The sequence below is a fragment of the Mytilus trossulus genome, unplaced genomic scaffold (genome assembly GCF_036588685.1).
Source record: "Mytilus trossulus isolate FHL-02 unplaced genomic scaffold, PNRI_Mtr1.1.1.hap1 h1tg000122l__unscaffolded, whole genome shotgun sequence".
Taxonomy (NCBI): Eukaryota; Metazoa; Mollusca; class Bivalvia; order Mytilida; family Mytilidae; genus Mytilus; species Mytilus trossulus.
The window spans coordinates 368,817-383,568 of record NW_026963298.1 but is presented as its reverse complement, the minus strand read 5'-3'; the positions used below and the strand labels follow the sequence as shown (position 1 = coordinate 383,568).

Sequence of the window (14,752 nt, the reverse complement as noted above, 5' to 3'; positions counted from 1 at the left end):
CTGTATTTTAATTTACGACCGACAGACAGTGTGCACTAGACCTTTTTAATTTACACTTTTACACTAACAACGAGTTGTCGCAGCGAGACACATGACTTCGCGGAACTCAAATATTTTTGTTGAAGAGTAAATTTATGGATTTTAACACAACATTGAACCTACTGACACATACAGCTTCAAAAATCACTCTCAAAAATATGTCGCAACTTATAAAAAACATATCGGAAGAGAGATAAAAACTTAAAATAGGATGTGAAGCTAAGTGTATAAGATATTTTATAAATATCGGAAACATCAATAATTGTGTTTACATCCTTGTTTTGTAGGATTAAATATTTTAAATCATTTTACAACTGACTGCGCTCAAGTAACTTTACAAACTAATAGTTAAAATCAATACATAGATATCTTCCATTCCATAATATTAAATATCGAGATAAAACATACTAACAGATCAATAGTGACGTACTAAAGAAGGTAAGTAAGATTTATTTTGTGTGATTGTCCCCTTCAATCGATCGAATGTCGTGACTAGACATGGCCACCATTCTCAGGTCGTACTTTTACAGAGATTATTTTTAGAAATATTGTCAGCCTTTTTATACCGTACTTAGCTTGTACACAGTCTGTTCATAATCTGTTCAATACCCTTAGACCGTACTTATACGCTGTCTGCAGGGACGGATCCAGCCAGTCTTACCCTTAGCACGTACTTATACGCTGTCTGCACGGACAGATCAAGCCATTCTTACCCTTAGCACGTACTTATACGCTGTCTGCACGGACGGATCAAGCCATTCTTACACTTAGCACGTACTTATACGCTGTCTGCACGGACGGATCAAGCCATTCTTACACTTAGCACGTACTTATACGCTGCCTGCACGGACGGATCCAGCCATTCTTACCCTTAGCACGTACTTATACGCTGTCTGCACGGACAGATCCAGTCATTCTTACTCTTAGACCGTACTTATACGCTGTTTGCAGGTACTGATCCAGCCATTCTTACTCTTAGACCGTATTTATAAACTGTCTGCACTCATACGCTGTCTGGAGGGACGGATCCAGCCATTCCTACTCTTAGACCGTATTTATACGCTGTCTCTAGGGACGGATCTAGTCATTCTTACTCTTAGACCGTACTTATACGCTGTCTGTAGGGACAGATCCAGCCATTCTTATCCTTAGACCGTACTAATTACGCTGTTTGCAGGGATGGATCCAGCCATTCTTACTCTTAGACCTAGACCGTACTTATACGCTGTCTGTAGGGACGGATCCAGCCATTCCTACTCTTAGCCCGTACTTATAAATACGCTGTCTGTAGGGACGGACACAGTCATTCTTACTCTGAGCCCGTACTTATACGCTGTCTGTAAGGACGTCTTCATCCGTTCCTACCTTTTGACCGTACTTATACGCTGTCTGCATGGACGGATTACGAGCGGGGCCCAACCTAGGAGAAAGAGGGTTTTCAACTACCGTACCCCCCCCCCCCCCCCCCTCCCACTCACACACAAAACTGGAACCGCCACTTTAGAAATCCGGCCAGTATTCTAAAACCGTACGTATACGCCAGTTTGTAAAATATCTTGTCCGTATTCTCAGACGGTACTTATACACCAGTCTGTTCATAATCGGACCACTACTCTTACACCGTACGTATGCTGTCTGTTATTGAGAAATCTGATTAGTTTGTTATTATAATACCGTACTTATACAAGTCTTTAACCGTATGTATACACAGTATGTTCGAAATATTGTCTGTATATATATGAGGTCATATATAGTCTGTTCAAAATCGGGTCATTACATTCAGACCGTATACTTATTTATAGTCTGTTCGAAATCTAGCCAGTCAGTTTTTTCAGACCATGTTAAAAAAGATAAGTCGTGAATATTGCAAGTTGTTGTCCCCCCTTTTTTGTCTTTCTCTCCCTTTCTTTTTCTTTCATTGACAAATATCTTTATATAGTATTTTGTCAATTCACATGACATGCTTTCTGTTGTTTCATTAGATTAACCGAAAGTCTATTTTTATTCCGGAAACACACTACTATGGGTTTGTAACACCTCTCATTGGTTTGAAGATGAACTTTTACAAGGCTATTTCTGTCCCTATCATTTTTACTGTGACAGTTTTATCTTTCGAATGGTTTTAGAATGTAACAACACATAAGTATAGACGACTCACAATATTTCTATTTAGAGTTTTAAAAACCAACAGACTTCGATTAATTTGATCTGCCCCTGATATAGATATCATATTAGATATTTCAAATAATTAAAAAACAAAAAGATTTGAACAACATATTTCGATCGATTGATTTTTCTTGTTGAAGATGATCGTCAATCTTTTGTAAATAAATCAACATGACAATCACGTGACATAGATTGACGTCTTCATCATCTGTTACAGTGACATCAAATAATGTTTCACGATCATTTGTGTTTGTCATGGATAAATACGTGTAAGATTCGATTATAACATGTGAGTTATTTTAAACTACTGTTTTTCTTAATTAAGACACCGTCGAGCTATTTATCTTTTTTTTATAGGTCTTGTTCGCTATTGAAAATATCTTCTTTTTTTTTATTGATAAAGATAAAAAAAAATGTTTTGTTCCGAGAAATATTTCATACTTTTCCCCTCCGCATCTCCCAACAAATGAATGGTTGGTGCATCTTATTCCCCCTCCCGATCCCACAACAAATGAATGATCGGGGCATCTTTCTTTAGCGCCGGCCTGGGCGAATGAGGACGTTAAAAAACCAGTTGACCTCCTGCACCCCCCATCCCACAACAAATGAATGGTTGGTGCATCTTTAATATAATTTTAAAGCGTCTGGACGAATGAGGACTTTAGAAACGAGTTGACCTCCTGTCCTCCATCCCACAACAAATGAATGGTTGGTGCATCTTATAATTAAGCGTCTGAACGAATGAGGACGTTAAAAACGAGTTGACCTCCTGTCCCCCATCCTACAACAAATGAATGGTTGGTGCATCTTATAATTAAGCGTCTGGACGAATGAGGACGTTAAAAACGAGTTGACCTCCTATCCCCCAGCCCACAACAAATGAATGGTTGGTGCATCTTATAATTAAGCGTCTGGACGAATAAGGACGTTAAAAACGAGTTGACCTCCTGTCCCCCATCCCACAACAAATGAATGTTTGGTGCATCTTATAATTAAACGGCTGGACGAATGAGGACATTAAAAACGAGTTGACCTCCTGTCCCCCATCCCACAACAAATGAATGGTTTGTGCATCTTATAATTTAACGTCTGGACGGATGAGGACGTTAAAAACGAGTTGATCTCCTGGCTTATCCCGTAAGAATACTGTCTTTATAGTACGAGGCTTCAGACGAGATCGTATACAAACTGAGTTCTTCGTTTGCTTTTTTTTTGTAAGAGCGCTGCTACTCAGTGACCGAGGAATTGGTCTGGTCAGTACTATCCATATCCATGTGTTTTCACAATAAAACGGTGTCACATAGAGCTACTCGTCCTGCACTCCAAGACAAATCCCCCCCCGTCTCACCCCCTCAAAACATGCATGCACCTTCATTTTTCAGTAGCAGTCCACATTTCCTAACTTCCTTTATCTCTGTCTCATTGCAACCTTACTTATGCAATGGCTGTAGTGTTAAGTTAATGTGTTCTTGTCCCATACTACATATGTTATAATGTAATATTTGCTACTGGACGTTGTTGAAAAACTATCAAATCTTCAAACTAAAGACCCTCAACAATTTTGGAAACTACTTAAATCTCTAAGAAATAATATGAATACCACAGAAATTAATATGAAATCAGATAACCTAACAAACCATTTTCAAAAGCAAGGTCTTTGGAACAAACCTTGCGACAAAGCAGAAGATGAAATAAACCTTTTTTTGAAAAACAAAGAGAGTGAAAATAGATTTAATGAAATAACTGATAGCCCAATAACTATATCAGAAGTAAATAAAGTTATAAAATCCCTTAAAATGAAAAAATCCCCTGGACCAGACTCCATTGTAAATGAGGTGATTAAATATTGTAGTCCAGTAACTATTAAATGCTACACAAAATTATATAACCTTGTTCTTGATTCAGGATGTTCCCCTGAAACATGGCAATATTCTCTATTAGTGCCAATATTTAAGTCGGGAGATTCCAAAGACCCAAATAACTACAGAGGAATATCTCTTATAAATGGTATTGCCAAAATATTTAGCTCAATTTTAAATAAAAGAATAATTAAATATATGGACAACAAATTTAGCCAGGAACAATTTGGATTTCTTCCTAAATTAAGAACTACAGATAGTCTATTTGTATTTAAAACTTTGATTAATAAATATTTAAATTTAAAAAAGAAACCATTATATATTTGTTTTGTTGACCTACGTAAAGCATTTGACTCCATTTGGAGAACAGCTTTATTATATAAAATTTTGTCCCAGGGTATCGGCAGTAAAATGTATCAAGTAATAAAAAATATGTATTCAACCACTAAATCTTCAATAAAGATTAATAATAAACTCACTAACTGGTTTGAAGTAACTAGAGGGGTAAGACAAGGGGATTCTTTAAGTCCCACCCTATTCAATATTTTCATAAATGATCTACCTCAAATTTTTAAACAGGATGACTGTGATCCCTTGAAAATAGAACAGACAAATATTGGAAGCCTCCTATTTGCTGATGATATTTTGATAATGTCGGAAACTAAAGAGGGTCTTCAGTCAAGTTTAAACCATTTGTCTCAATACTGTGATAAATGGCAGTTAACTGTAAATTGTAAAAAAACTAAAACTATGATTTTAAGCACAAGTAACAATAGGAAAAATCTTAACCATTCTTTTAATTATAATGGTGATAAATTAGAGCAAATGGAAAAGTTTAAATTTCTTGGTAATATCATTAGTCAGAATGGAAATCTTATTCATTCAGCACAAGAATTAGCCAAAAAATCTATGAAAGTAATGTATTCTATAAAAACATATTGTAATTCGATTCATCAGACTCCTGTAAATTTGTCAAACCATTTATTTAACTCTCTCGTAACTTATAACAGTGAAATATGGTATATGGATGCATACTCATCCTTTTATAAAGCTTCAATTAAAGGAGATAAAAATAACAAAAAAGTAGATACTCTAAATTTCATTGACAAAAGTCCACCTGATAAAGTACTAAATAAATTTAATAAGTTAACTTTAGGAGTAAAAAAAATGCTCTTGCAATATAGCTGCTCGATCTGAATTAGGCAGCTACCCTATTGATTGCTTTATAAAAAGACAAACTCTTCTTTTTCATGATAGACTATTAAGGGAAGAAACTAGTCCCTTACTAAAAGAGACACTAAATTTGGCAAAAACTTTACATAATGCAGGTATTTATTCTTGGTACTCTTATGTAAATCATGTCAGAAGTCAAAATGATTTAGAAATTGTTAACCAAAATAAGGATAAAAATAATAGGCTAATATACAAACAAAATCTAGAAAACTCCTATGAAAATTTATATAATGAAAAAATTTTAAATTTACAAGAGAATAGCAAACTCCAACTTTTTAAAAAAATAAAGAAAAGCTATAACTTTGAACCATACCTACTTTCTCAAAACTTTGAATATAGACAACTAATTTCTAAATTTCGAATAAGTGACCACTGCTTATTAATAGAAACTGGAAGATACAAGAAAATTCCCAGAGATTTAAGACTATGTACACATTGTGATGTACTAGATGATGAGTTTCATTTCTTTTTTAAATGTAAAATAAATGAACAATTAAGAAAAGAATTTTTAAATGAAAATAAATATAATAACTTAAATGATATAGATAAATTAAAACATATTCTCAATCCTGAAACAAAACAGGACACTTGCAAATTAGGCTCCTTTTTAAAAAAGTCACTAAGACTGAGGGCAGGGAGTCCTTGATATAATTTGAATCTCTTATATATATATATATATATTGATTTAAAAAAAAAAAGACAAATTATAGTTCAAAGTGTGTCCATTGTTTATTTTCATTGTTTTATGTAAACTGTATATTATGTATAATGTTTTAAGCCATTGGTCCATATGGGCGTAAAGTGCTTTTCAATAAAGAAAGTTGTTCAACAATCATTCAATAAATCTTTTAAACGTTCGACCTTGGATCTGTTGTTCATCTTGTCGTTATTTAAACGATTGATTATATGTAATGACATAACGAGTCGTTCATTTTCTGTTATTCAACACTATTTTACGACAAGTTGAACAACATGATAATCACTGGTGTTAAACTGATAACCGTGACTGGAATAACGACGATCCCAATATGGCGACAGCAGAAATAGGGTATTACTTTTAGTCATTTTTCTCAAATGTAGCATGTTTTGTCAATAGTTACTCAGTTGCAAGGGTTTTCTATACCATTACATCATATTTGAATCGTAACGGTGCACTATAATTGTCTAAGTGCCTAGAAAATTGCCGTCGAAAAATTCGGGATGATAATTGTAACTCCAAAAAATGATAATGGTTTTTTCGGTAATAGAAACTGAGAAGATAATCGTAACTGCGATAGTGGTTGATTGATATTGACACTGAACACTGTCTATCTAATACATGTTATAGCATATGTTGAAAATATAGTGATGAATTAATCACGGAAACGTTCTAACATCTTATGACATTTCTTCTTATTAGTTCTAATGTAAACAGCTACATACTTATGATGATACTAGTATATCATAATTTTGGAATGGGAAAGGAGAGACAAGCCTCTATTTGGAAATGGGGAAACACGAACTATTATACAATTATAGCCCTTGTATGAGGTCGATACGAGGTTATATCGACCTAAGAGAAGCATATTGACTGGGGACGAAGTCCAAGGTCGATATGCTTCTCTAGGTCGATATAACACCGTATTGACCTCAACCAAAGGATACAATTGTTATATTATTAATCAACAACTCTATTGCATGAACAATGTAAAATTGGGGATTTCTAGAATGTATTTTTAGTAACATGCTGTATGCCCTGTGCAAAATGCTGTTTTTGACCTACGAAAAGCTAAACACAACAGTATTGGCGTGCACTCTGCGTAAATACAAATGTACATGTGATCAAGTTTTAACGAATCACAAATCCTTAGAAATATTCGATTAATAATATATTAAAATACAGTAAACTCCAGGACCTAGGAATGATAGAAAATATGGGAATGAGCTAAACTTTTAAAGATTTGTATCCGTAATTTTGTTGATACTGGTAAAATACCATAAGAGTTTTATTTGGTCAATGTATGGTATAAATAGATGTTATGTCCAAATCAAGTTTAAATCCTTGAACATTTAACAAAGAGAATCCATTAAATAAATTGCATGTAAATCTGTTGTAATGTTTAAAGAAAATAAAATAAAATATTTAAAACCTTGTTTTACCAAAGGCATTGATCTTTATTATAATATCCACCATTTTTGTTGATAGCTATACGTCAATGTATGTATTTTATTTATTGTAGATATATGAGATCAATGGGTTTAAGCATTAATCATTTTTGTGGAAAATAAGGGAACGGTATGAAACAAGAACCAACGTTTATCATGTAAGTATTAAATTATAAACGATATCGTATTCATTCGCAGCTTTAGAGAAATGTATGGAGGGCTGATATTAGTTACCTATTTTCGAGGCCCGGAGTGATGTGAGTATCAAACTATAAACGATATCGTATACATTCGAGAATTACATTTGTATACAGAGGGCTGATATTGGTCAGCAATATGATAGTGGTGAAAGTATTAATTGATTAAAGTGGATTTGAAGGTTGACTATATTGCACACTTTTACAAATTTGTGATATGAGAATGATATATGGTAGCTAGTCATTTGGTACCATAACCATTTCGTACCATTGACATTTCGTACATAAAAATAACAATATCGCACCAGGAACTTGCAATTTCCTTCCATGACCATTGATTATTTCGTAGCGTAGGAAACTTTTTTGGCAATATATGATTTATTTATGTTCAAGTGACATATATTAAGTGACTTGTGTGGAAATATAAAAGAGTTTGTAAATAGAGATGATTTGGAATTAGATAATAGAATATATGTGTTGCAGTACATAAATAAAAAATAACAGGACACATGACGTTTGCGCTTTTTTACCTGTAAAACCATAGGACATTTGCTCTTCATATACTCTTTAAATTATTTACGTTTAGCTCTATATAATCTTTAAATATAGTATGTGCTATGACATGGATGTGCTATGAACTGTGCTATGAAGTAATTTTGTATTTGTTTTGGCTTTTTAACTATTTTGATCTGAGCGTCACTGATGAGTCTTATGTAGACGAAACGCGCGTCTGTCCAAATAAAAAAGCGCAAATGTCCTATGAAAAAGCGCAAACGTCCCGTGCCGAAATAACAATACTGACAAGATTTCCTAAAATAGAATTACATGTTCTGGTAGTAGAAAAGTTATTTGTTAAATTTACCTCCAGTACGTTTGACTGGACACATTTTGTTGTTGAGTTGTTGTTTTGTTGAATGGTACAAAACTTCTCCCTAGATTACCAGACACGCTTGAGCTGAATGAAATTTTTTAATGCTGCATAAAAACATTCCACGAGTCGTAGCGTTCACCAAGCGTATACCTTTGAATTTCGACGTATTTCAAACGTAGGCAGAGCTCGTTTAACGATTGCTTAGCGTTCGTCTGGCGTGCAACTAACGTATACCAAGTTTTAAAATTTTCTCTGTACGTTTGGTGCACGCCTGTCTATACGCCAATGTGTGAAGCCGGGATTACTGCCAAACTTATTTTGGTTTGGTGATAACACTTTACATGTTTATTTACCATATCGAAAAATACTACAATTTATATCGTTCACAGAAGAAACAAAAACGTACAGTGGCATGAAAAAGAAAAAAAAACTTGATTAAACTAACATATATAAATCACCACAAAAAAAGCTTATAGCTTGCTGTTTTGTTTAATATGAGCCAAGGCTCCCTGTTTAAGGCCGTACTTTGACCTAGTATACTGGTTTACTTTAAGAGATTGTGACTTGGATGGAGAGTTGTCTCATTGATACCCATACTATATCTTCTTACGTCTTCATACATTGAAAGTCATGGTCAATTTTAGGTTAAACTTACTACCATAATTAATCCTGTACAGACATTGTTCCGCTCGCTAACATCCACACCCACTTGTCAGGATTATGTGGGGCTCGTGTAACACATTCGTGTGTATATAGGGTTTAGTTTGTATTTTTAGCCTTTTCCTTTCGACACACACACACCGGCATATATCTATAATACTAAAATTACGAGGTCCAATTTGTCAGCCGTCATCACGTAAAAAACGACGAATCAAAGAATTCAACTTTATATATAACTTATATAGTACAAAGGTGTAGATTAAAAATTACACCACTCCAGGCCCTTTTGTTTTCCAAGTAATTAATATTGCCAATAATTAAGAAGTTCCGTGTCGAGTCCGATACCCATACCAATACTATATTCACCTGTTACCTATTACCTTATCTGTACGTTCCGCATCTGACAGGCGCACCACCAAACGGTGTATTCAGGACTATGCTATTTACACGGGTCATAATCACAGAGTTGACACTGCTAAATTCCATCAACGATTGATGTGTGTGAAGTTAGCAGCCAGTTCGTTATTCGATATTCGATATTAAATATCCAACCGGCTGCTAGCAGTCAGTTGGATATTCAAAATTAAGTTGAAAATAAAAAAAGAATAATACTTAAGTACCTAAGTACCTAATTGCTCAATCTTTTTAATATTATGCAGACATTTAGTCAATAGGTCGATACACACGTGACTAAAAGGAATTTGGGTAGACTTCCTGTCTTTAATGTTTACGGAGCGCCCAAAGTGCCAGTTGCATATTCAAAATAGATAGTGAAAAGCTACCTGAGACCGCTTAAATGAGGGTGAGACCCCCTTGGTCTTTCAATGTCAACAAAATTTAAGTAAATCATAGACTCTGTATATTAAAAGGTTGTATCAGAAGGATTGCCCAGAATAATGTAATATTCGATATCTATTGAGGGCTTGTATTGTCACTTTTCAGCTAAAAATTATCAAAATTTTAGGACAAAGGGCACAGGGCAATGGTCAGAGCCCCATAATTGCTCAATCTTTCTAATATTATGCAGACATTTAGTCAATAGGTAGAGACACACGTGACTAAAAGGAATTTGGGTAGACTTCCTGTCTTTAATGTTTACGGAGCGCCCAAAGTGCCAGTTGGATATTCAAAATAGATAGTGAAAAGCTACCTGAGACCGCTTAAATGAGGGTGAGACCCCTCTGGTCTTTCAATGTCAACAAAATTTAAGTAAATCATAGACTCTGTATATATAAAGGTTGTATCAGAAGGATTGCCCAGAATAATGTCATATTCGATATCTATGGAGGGCTTGTATTGTCACTTTTCAGCTAAAAATTATCAAAATTTTAGGACAAAGGGCACAGGGCAATGGTGAGAGCCCCCTCAATGCTCAATCTTTCTAATATTATGCAGACATTTAGTCAATAGGTATATACACACGTGACTAAAAGGAATTTGGGTAGACTTCCTGTCTTTAATGTTTACGGAGCGCCCAAAGTGCCAGTTGGATATTCAAAATAGATAGTGAAAAGCTACTTGAGACCGCTTAAATGAAGGTGAGACCCCCCTAGTCTATTAATGTCCACAAAATTTAAGTAAATCATAGACTCTGTATTTATAAAGGTTGTATCAGAAGGATTGCCCAGAATAATGTCATATTCGATATCTATGGAGGGCTTGTATTGTCACTTTTCAGCTAAAAATTATCAAAATTTTAGGACAAAGGGCACAGGGCAATGGTGAGAGCCCCCTCAATGCTCAATCTTTCTAATATTATGCAGACATTTAGTCAATAGGTAGAGACACACGTGACTAAAAGGAATTTGGGTAGACTTCCTGTCTTTAATGTTTACGGAGCGCCCAAAGTGCCAGTTGGATATTCAAAATAGATAGTGAAAAGCTACCTGAGACCGCTTAAATGAGGGTGAGACCCCTCTGGTCTTTCAATGTCAACAAAATTTAAGTAAATCATAGACTCTGTATATATAAAGGTTGTATCAGAAGGATTGCCCAGAATAATGTCATATTCGATATCTATGGAGGGCTTGTATTGTCACTTTTCAGCTAAAAATTATCAAAATTTTAGGACAAAGGGCACAGGGCAATGGTGAGAGCCCCCTCAATGCTCAATCTTTCTAATATTATGCAGACATTTAGTCAATAGGTATATACACACGTGACTAAAAGGAATTTGGGTAGACTTCCTGTCTTTAATGTTTACGGAGCGCCCAAAGTGCCAGTTGGATATTCAAAATAGATAGTGAAAAGCTACTTGAGACCGCTTAAATGAAGGTGAGACCCCCCTAGTCTATTAATGTCCACAAAATTTAAGTAAATCATAGACTCTGTATTTATAAAGGTTGTATCAGAAGGATTGCCCAGAATAATGTAATATTCGATATCTATGGAGGGCTTGTATTGTCACTTTTCAGCTAAAAATTATCAAAATTTTAGGACAAAGGGCACAGGGCAATGGTGAGAGCCCCCTCAATGCTCAATCTTTCTAATATTATGCAGACATTTAGTCAATAGGTATATACACACGTGACTAAAAGGAATTTGGGTAGACTTCCTGTCTTTAATGTTTACGGAGCGCCCAAAGTGCCAGTTGCATATTCAAAATAGATAGTGAAAAGCTACCTGAGACCGCTTAAATGAGGGTGAGACCCCCTTGGTCTTTCAATGTCAACAAAATTTAAGTAAATCATAGACTCTGTATATTAAAAGGTTGTATCAGAAGGATTGCCCAGAATAATGTAATATTCGATATCTATTGAGGGCTTGTATTGTCACTTTTCAGCTAAAAATTATCAAAATTTTAGGACAAAGGGCACAGGGCAATGGTCAGAGCCCCATAATTGCTCAATCTTTCTAATATTATGCAGACATTTAGTCAATAGGTAGAGACACACGTGACTAACAGTAATTTTGGTAGACTTCCTGTCTTTATTGTTTACGGAGCGCCCAAAGTGCCAGTGGGATATTCAAAATAGATAGTGAAAAGCTACCTGAGACCGCTTAAATGAGGGTGAGACCCCTCTGGTCTTTCAATGTCAACAAAATTTAAGTAAATCATAGACTCTGTATATATAAAGGTTGTATCAGAAGGATTGCCCAGAATAATGTCATATTCGATATCTATGGAGGGCTTGTATTGTCACTTTTCAGCTAAAAATTATCAAAATTTTAGGACAAAGGGCACAGGGCAATGGTGAGAGCCCCCTCAATGCTCAATCTTTCTAATAGTATGCAGACATTTAGTCAATAGGTATATACACACGTGACTAAAAGGAATTTGGGTAGACTTCCTGTCTTTAATGTTTACGGAGCGCCCAAAGTGCTAGTTGGATATTCAAAATAGATAGTGAAAAGCTACTTGAGACAGCTTAAATGAAGGTGAGACCCCCCTAGTCTATTAATGTCCACAAAATTTAAGTAAATCATAGACTCTGTATTTATAAAGGTTGTATCATAAGGATTGCCCAGAATAATGTCATATTCGATATCTCTGGAGGGCTTTTATTGTCATTTTTCAGCTAAAAAATTATCAAAATTTTAGGACAAAGGGCACAGGGCAATGGTGAAAGCCCCCTAATTGCTCAATCTTTCTAATATTATGCAGACATTTAGTCAATAGGTCGATACACACGTGACTAAAAGGAATTTGGGTAGACTTCCTGTCTTTAATGTTTACGGAGCGCCCAAAGTACCAGTTGCATATTCAAAATAGATAGTGAAAAGCTACCTGAGACCGCTTAAATGAGGGTGAGACCCCTTGGTCTTTCAATGTCCACAAAATTTAAGTAAATCATAGACTCTGTATATATAAAGGTTGTATCAGAAGGATTGCCCAGAATAATGTCATATTCGATATCTCTGGAGGGCTTTTATTGTCACTTTTCAGCTAAAAATTATCAAAATTTTAGGACAAAGGGCACAGGGCAATTGTGAAAGCCCCCTAATTGCTCAATCTTTCTAATATTATGCAGACATTTAGTCCATAGGTCGATACACACGTGACTAAAAGGAATTTGGGTAGACTTCCTGTCTTTAATGTTTACGGAGCGCCCAAAGTGCCAGTTGCATATTCAAAATTGATAGTGAAAAGCTACCTGAGACCGCTTAAATGAGGGTGAGACCCCCCTCGGTCTTTCAATGTCCACAAAATTTAAGTAAATCATAGACTCTGTATATATAAAGGTTGTATCAGAAGGATTGCCCAGAATAATGTAATATTCGATATCTATTGAGGGCTTGTATTGTCACTTTTCAGCTAAAAATTATCAAAATTTTGGGACAAAGGGCACAGGGCAATGGTCAGAGGCCCATAATTGCTCAATCTTTCTAATATTATGCAGACATTTAGTCAATAGGTAGAGACACACGTGACTAAAAGGAATTTGGGTAGACTTCCTGTCTTTAATGTTTACGGAGCGCCCAAAGTGCCAGTTGGATATTCAAAATAGATAGTGAAAAGCTACCTGGACCGCTTAAATGAGGGTGAGACCCCTCTGGTCTTTCAATGTCAACAAAATTTAAGTAAATCATAGACTCTGTATATATAAAGGTTGTATCAGAAGGATTGCCCAGAATAATGTAATATTCGATATCTATGGAGGGCTTGTATTGTCACTTTTCAGCTAAAAATTATGAGTAGCGTTCAGCTTTGAGGGTTACATGGATATTTTGCAATCGACAGCGATTGAACACGGAAGCATTATGGGTTTTGTCATTATCTCTGTCGGTTTGAAAGGCAACGATAATATATTTTGGCTTTTCGCGACCACTATTGGCAGCTAGGCAGCAGTAAACTTGTGAGGCTTGGGGAACGACTATGAAATCACACTGTCTCATGCGAAATCCACAGAGAATCGTGGATTTTTTCTGGATGGTTTTGTACAATTGCATCTTGTTTTCTTCTGCAGAAGTGACGCTCCAGAGTTGGTGAGTTGGGCACCGGCTTAAGGTTCGAATTCGTGAACCTAGTATTAATATTTTTGAAGACTTTCATCGAATTTCAACCCTTCTGTGATTGTAATGATGTCAGACATTATGTATTTATTTATAGCATTGGAGGAAGTTGGGATGGTACCGATGCCACGACCAGAGATGAAATTGTTTAACTGGGTTAGGTTGTTGGGCTTTCTGCGTTTAACACTGAGCTGTTGATTGGGCTTGCTGCGCTGGTCAACGTGTTTTCAATAGGAAATCATTGGAGATAAAATTTGTCTATAGGTGGTGCAATGGGTAGTGGGTAGTCAAACTTGGGCGGTGGAGGCTGGAGGGCTGTCACTGCTGCAAGAAGTTAAACGATCGTTTAGGTGATCGGTGAAGGTTCCTCTCGCTGAGCCTCAATCACAGGCTTAACACATTGGAAAGGTCAGGGTTGAGTCCAATCTTCTCGAGGCGATGCTGCATGTTACTGGCTTGAATCTTCCGCTTGATCTCTTGCAACTCCCTGGCGAGCGCCTCACACTGTTTAGGGTCTGTAATCTTTATAAACGTTCATTTATTTAAAGCGTTGTAGTGAACCTTCCTAAGTGAAGGTTTGAATACCTGTAAGCGTTAGTTTGAACGCCCCTAAGCGTTGGTTTGAACAG

At 35.7% G+C, this 14,752-nt stretch overlaps 1 protein-coding gene across 2 annotated transcripts in view; it reads left to right on the top strand.

Moving 5' to 3' along the window:
- Positions 1–340: 340 nt before the first annotated feature.
- The window catches only part of LOC134700100 (uncharacterized), a 28,568-nt gene continuing 14,156 nt past the window's right edge, over positions 341–14,752 (top strand). The window contains exons 1-2 of one of the 2 annotated variants that reach the window (XM_063561468.1): positions 341–477; positions 7,517–7,600. In XM_063561468.1, the coding sequence (XP_063417538.1) occupies positions 7,575–7,600 (26 nt within the window). In that variant the 5' untranslated portion in view covers positions 341–477; positions 7,517–7,574. Of the gene's footprint in view, positions 478–2,402; positions 2,495–7,516; positions 7,601–14,752 lie in introns of those variants that run through there. The other variant, XM_063561469.1, reaches the window with a different exon arrangement.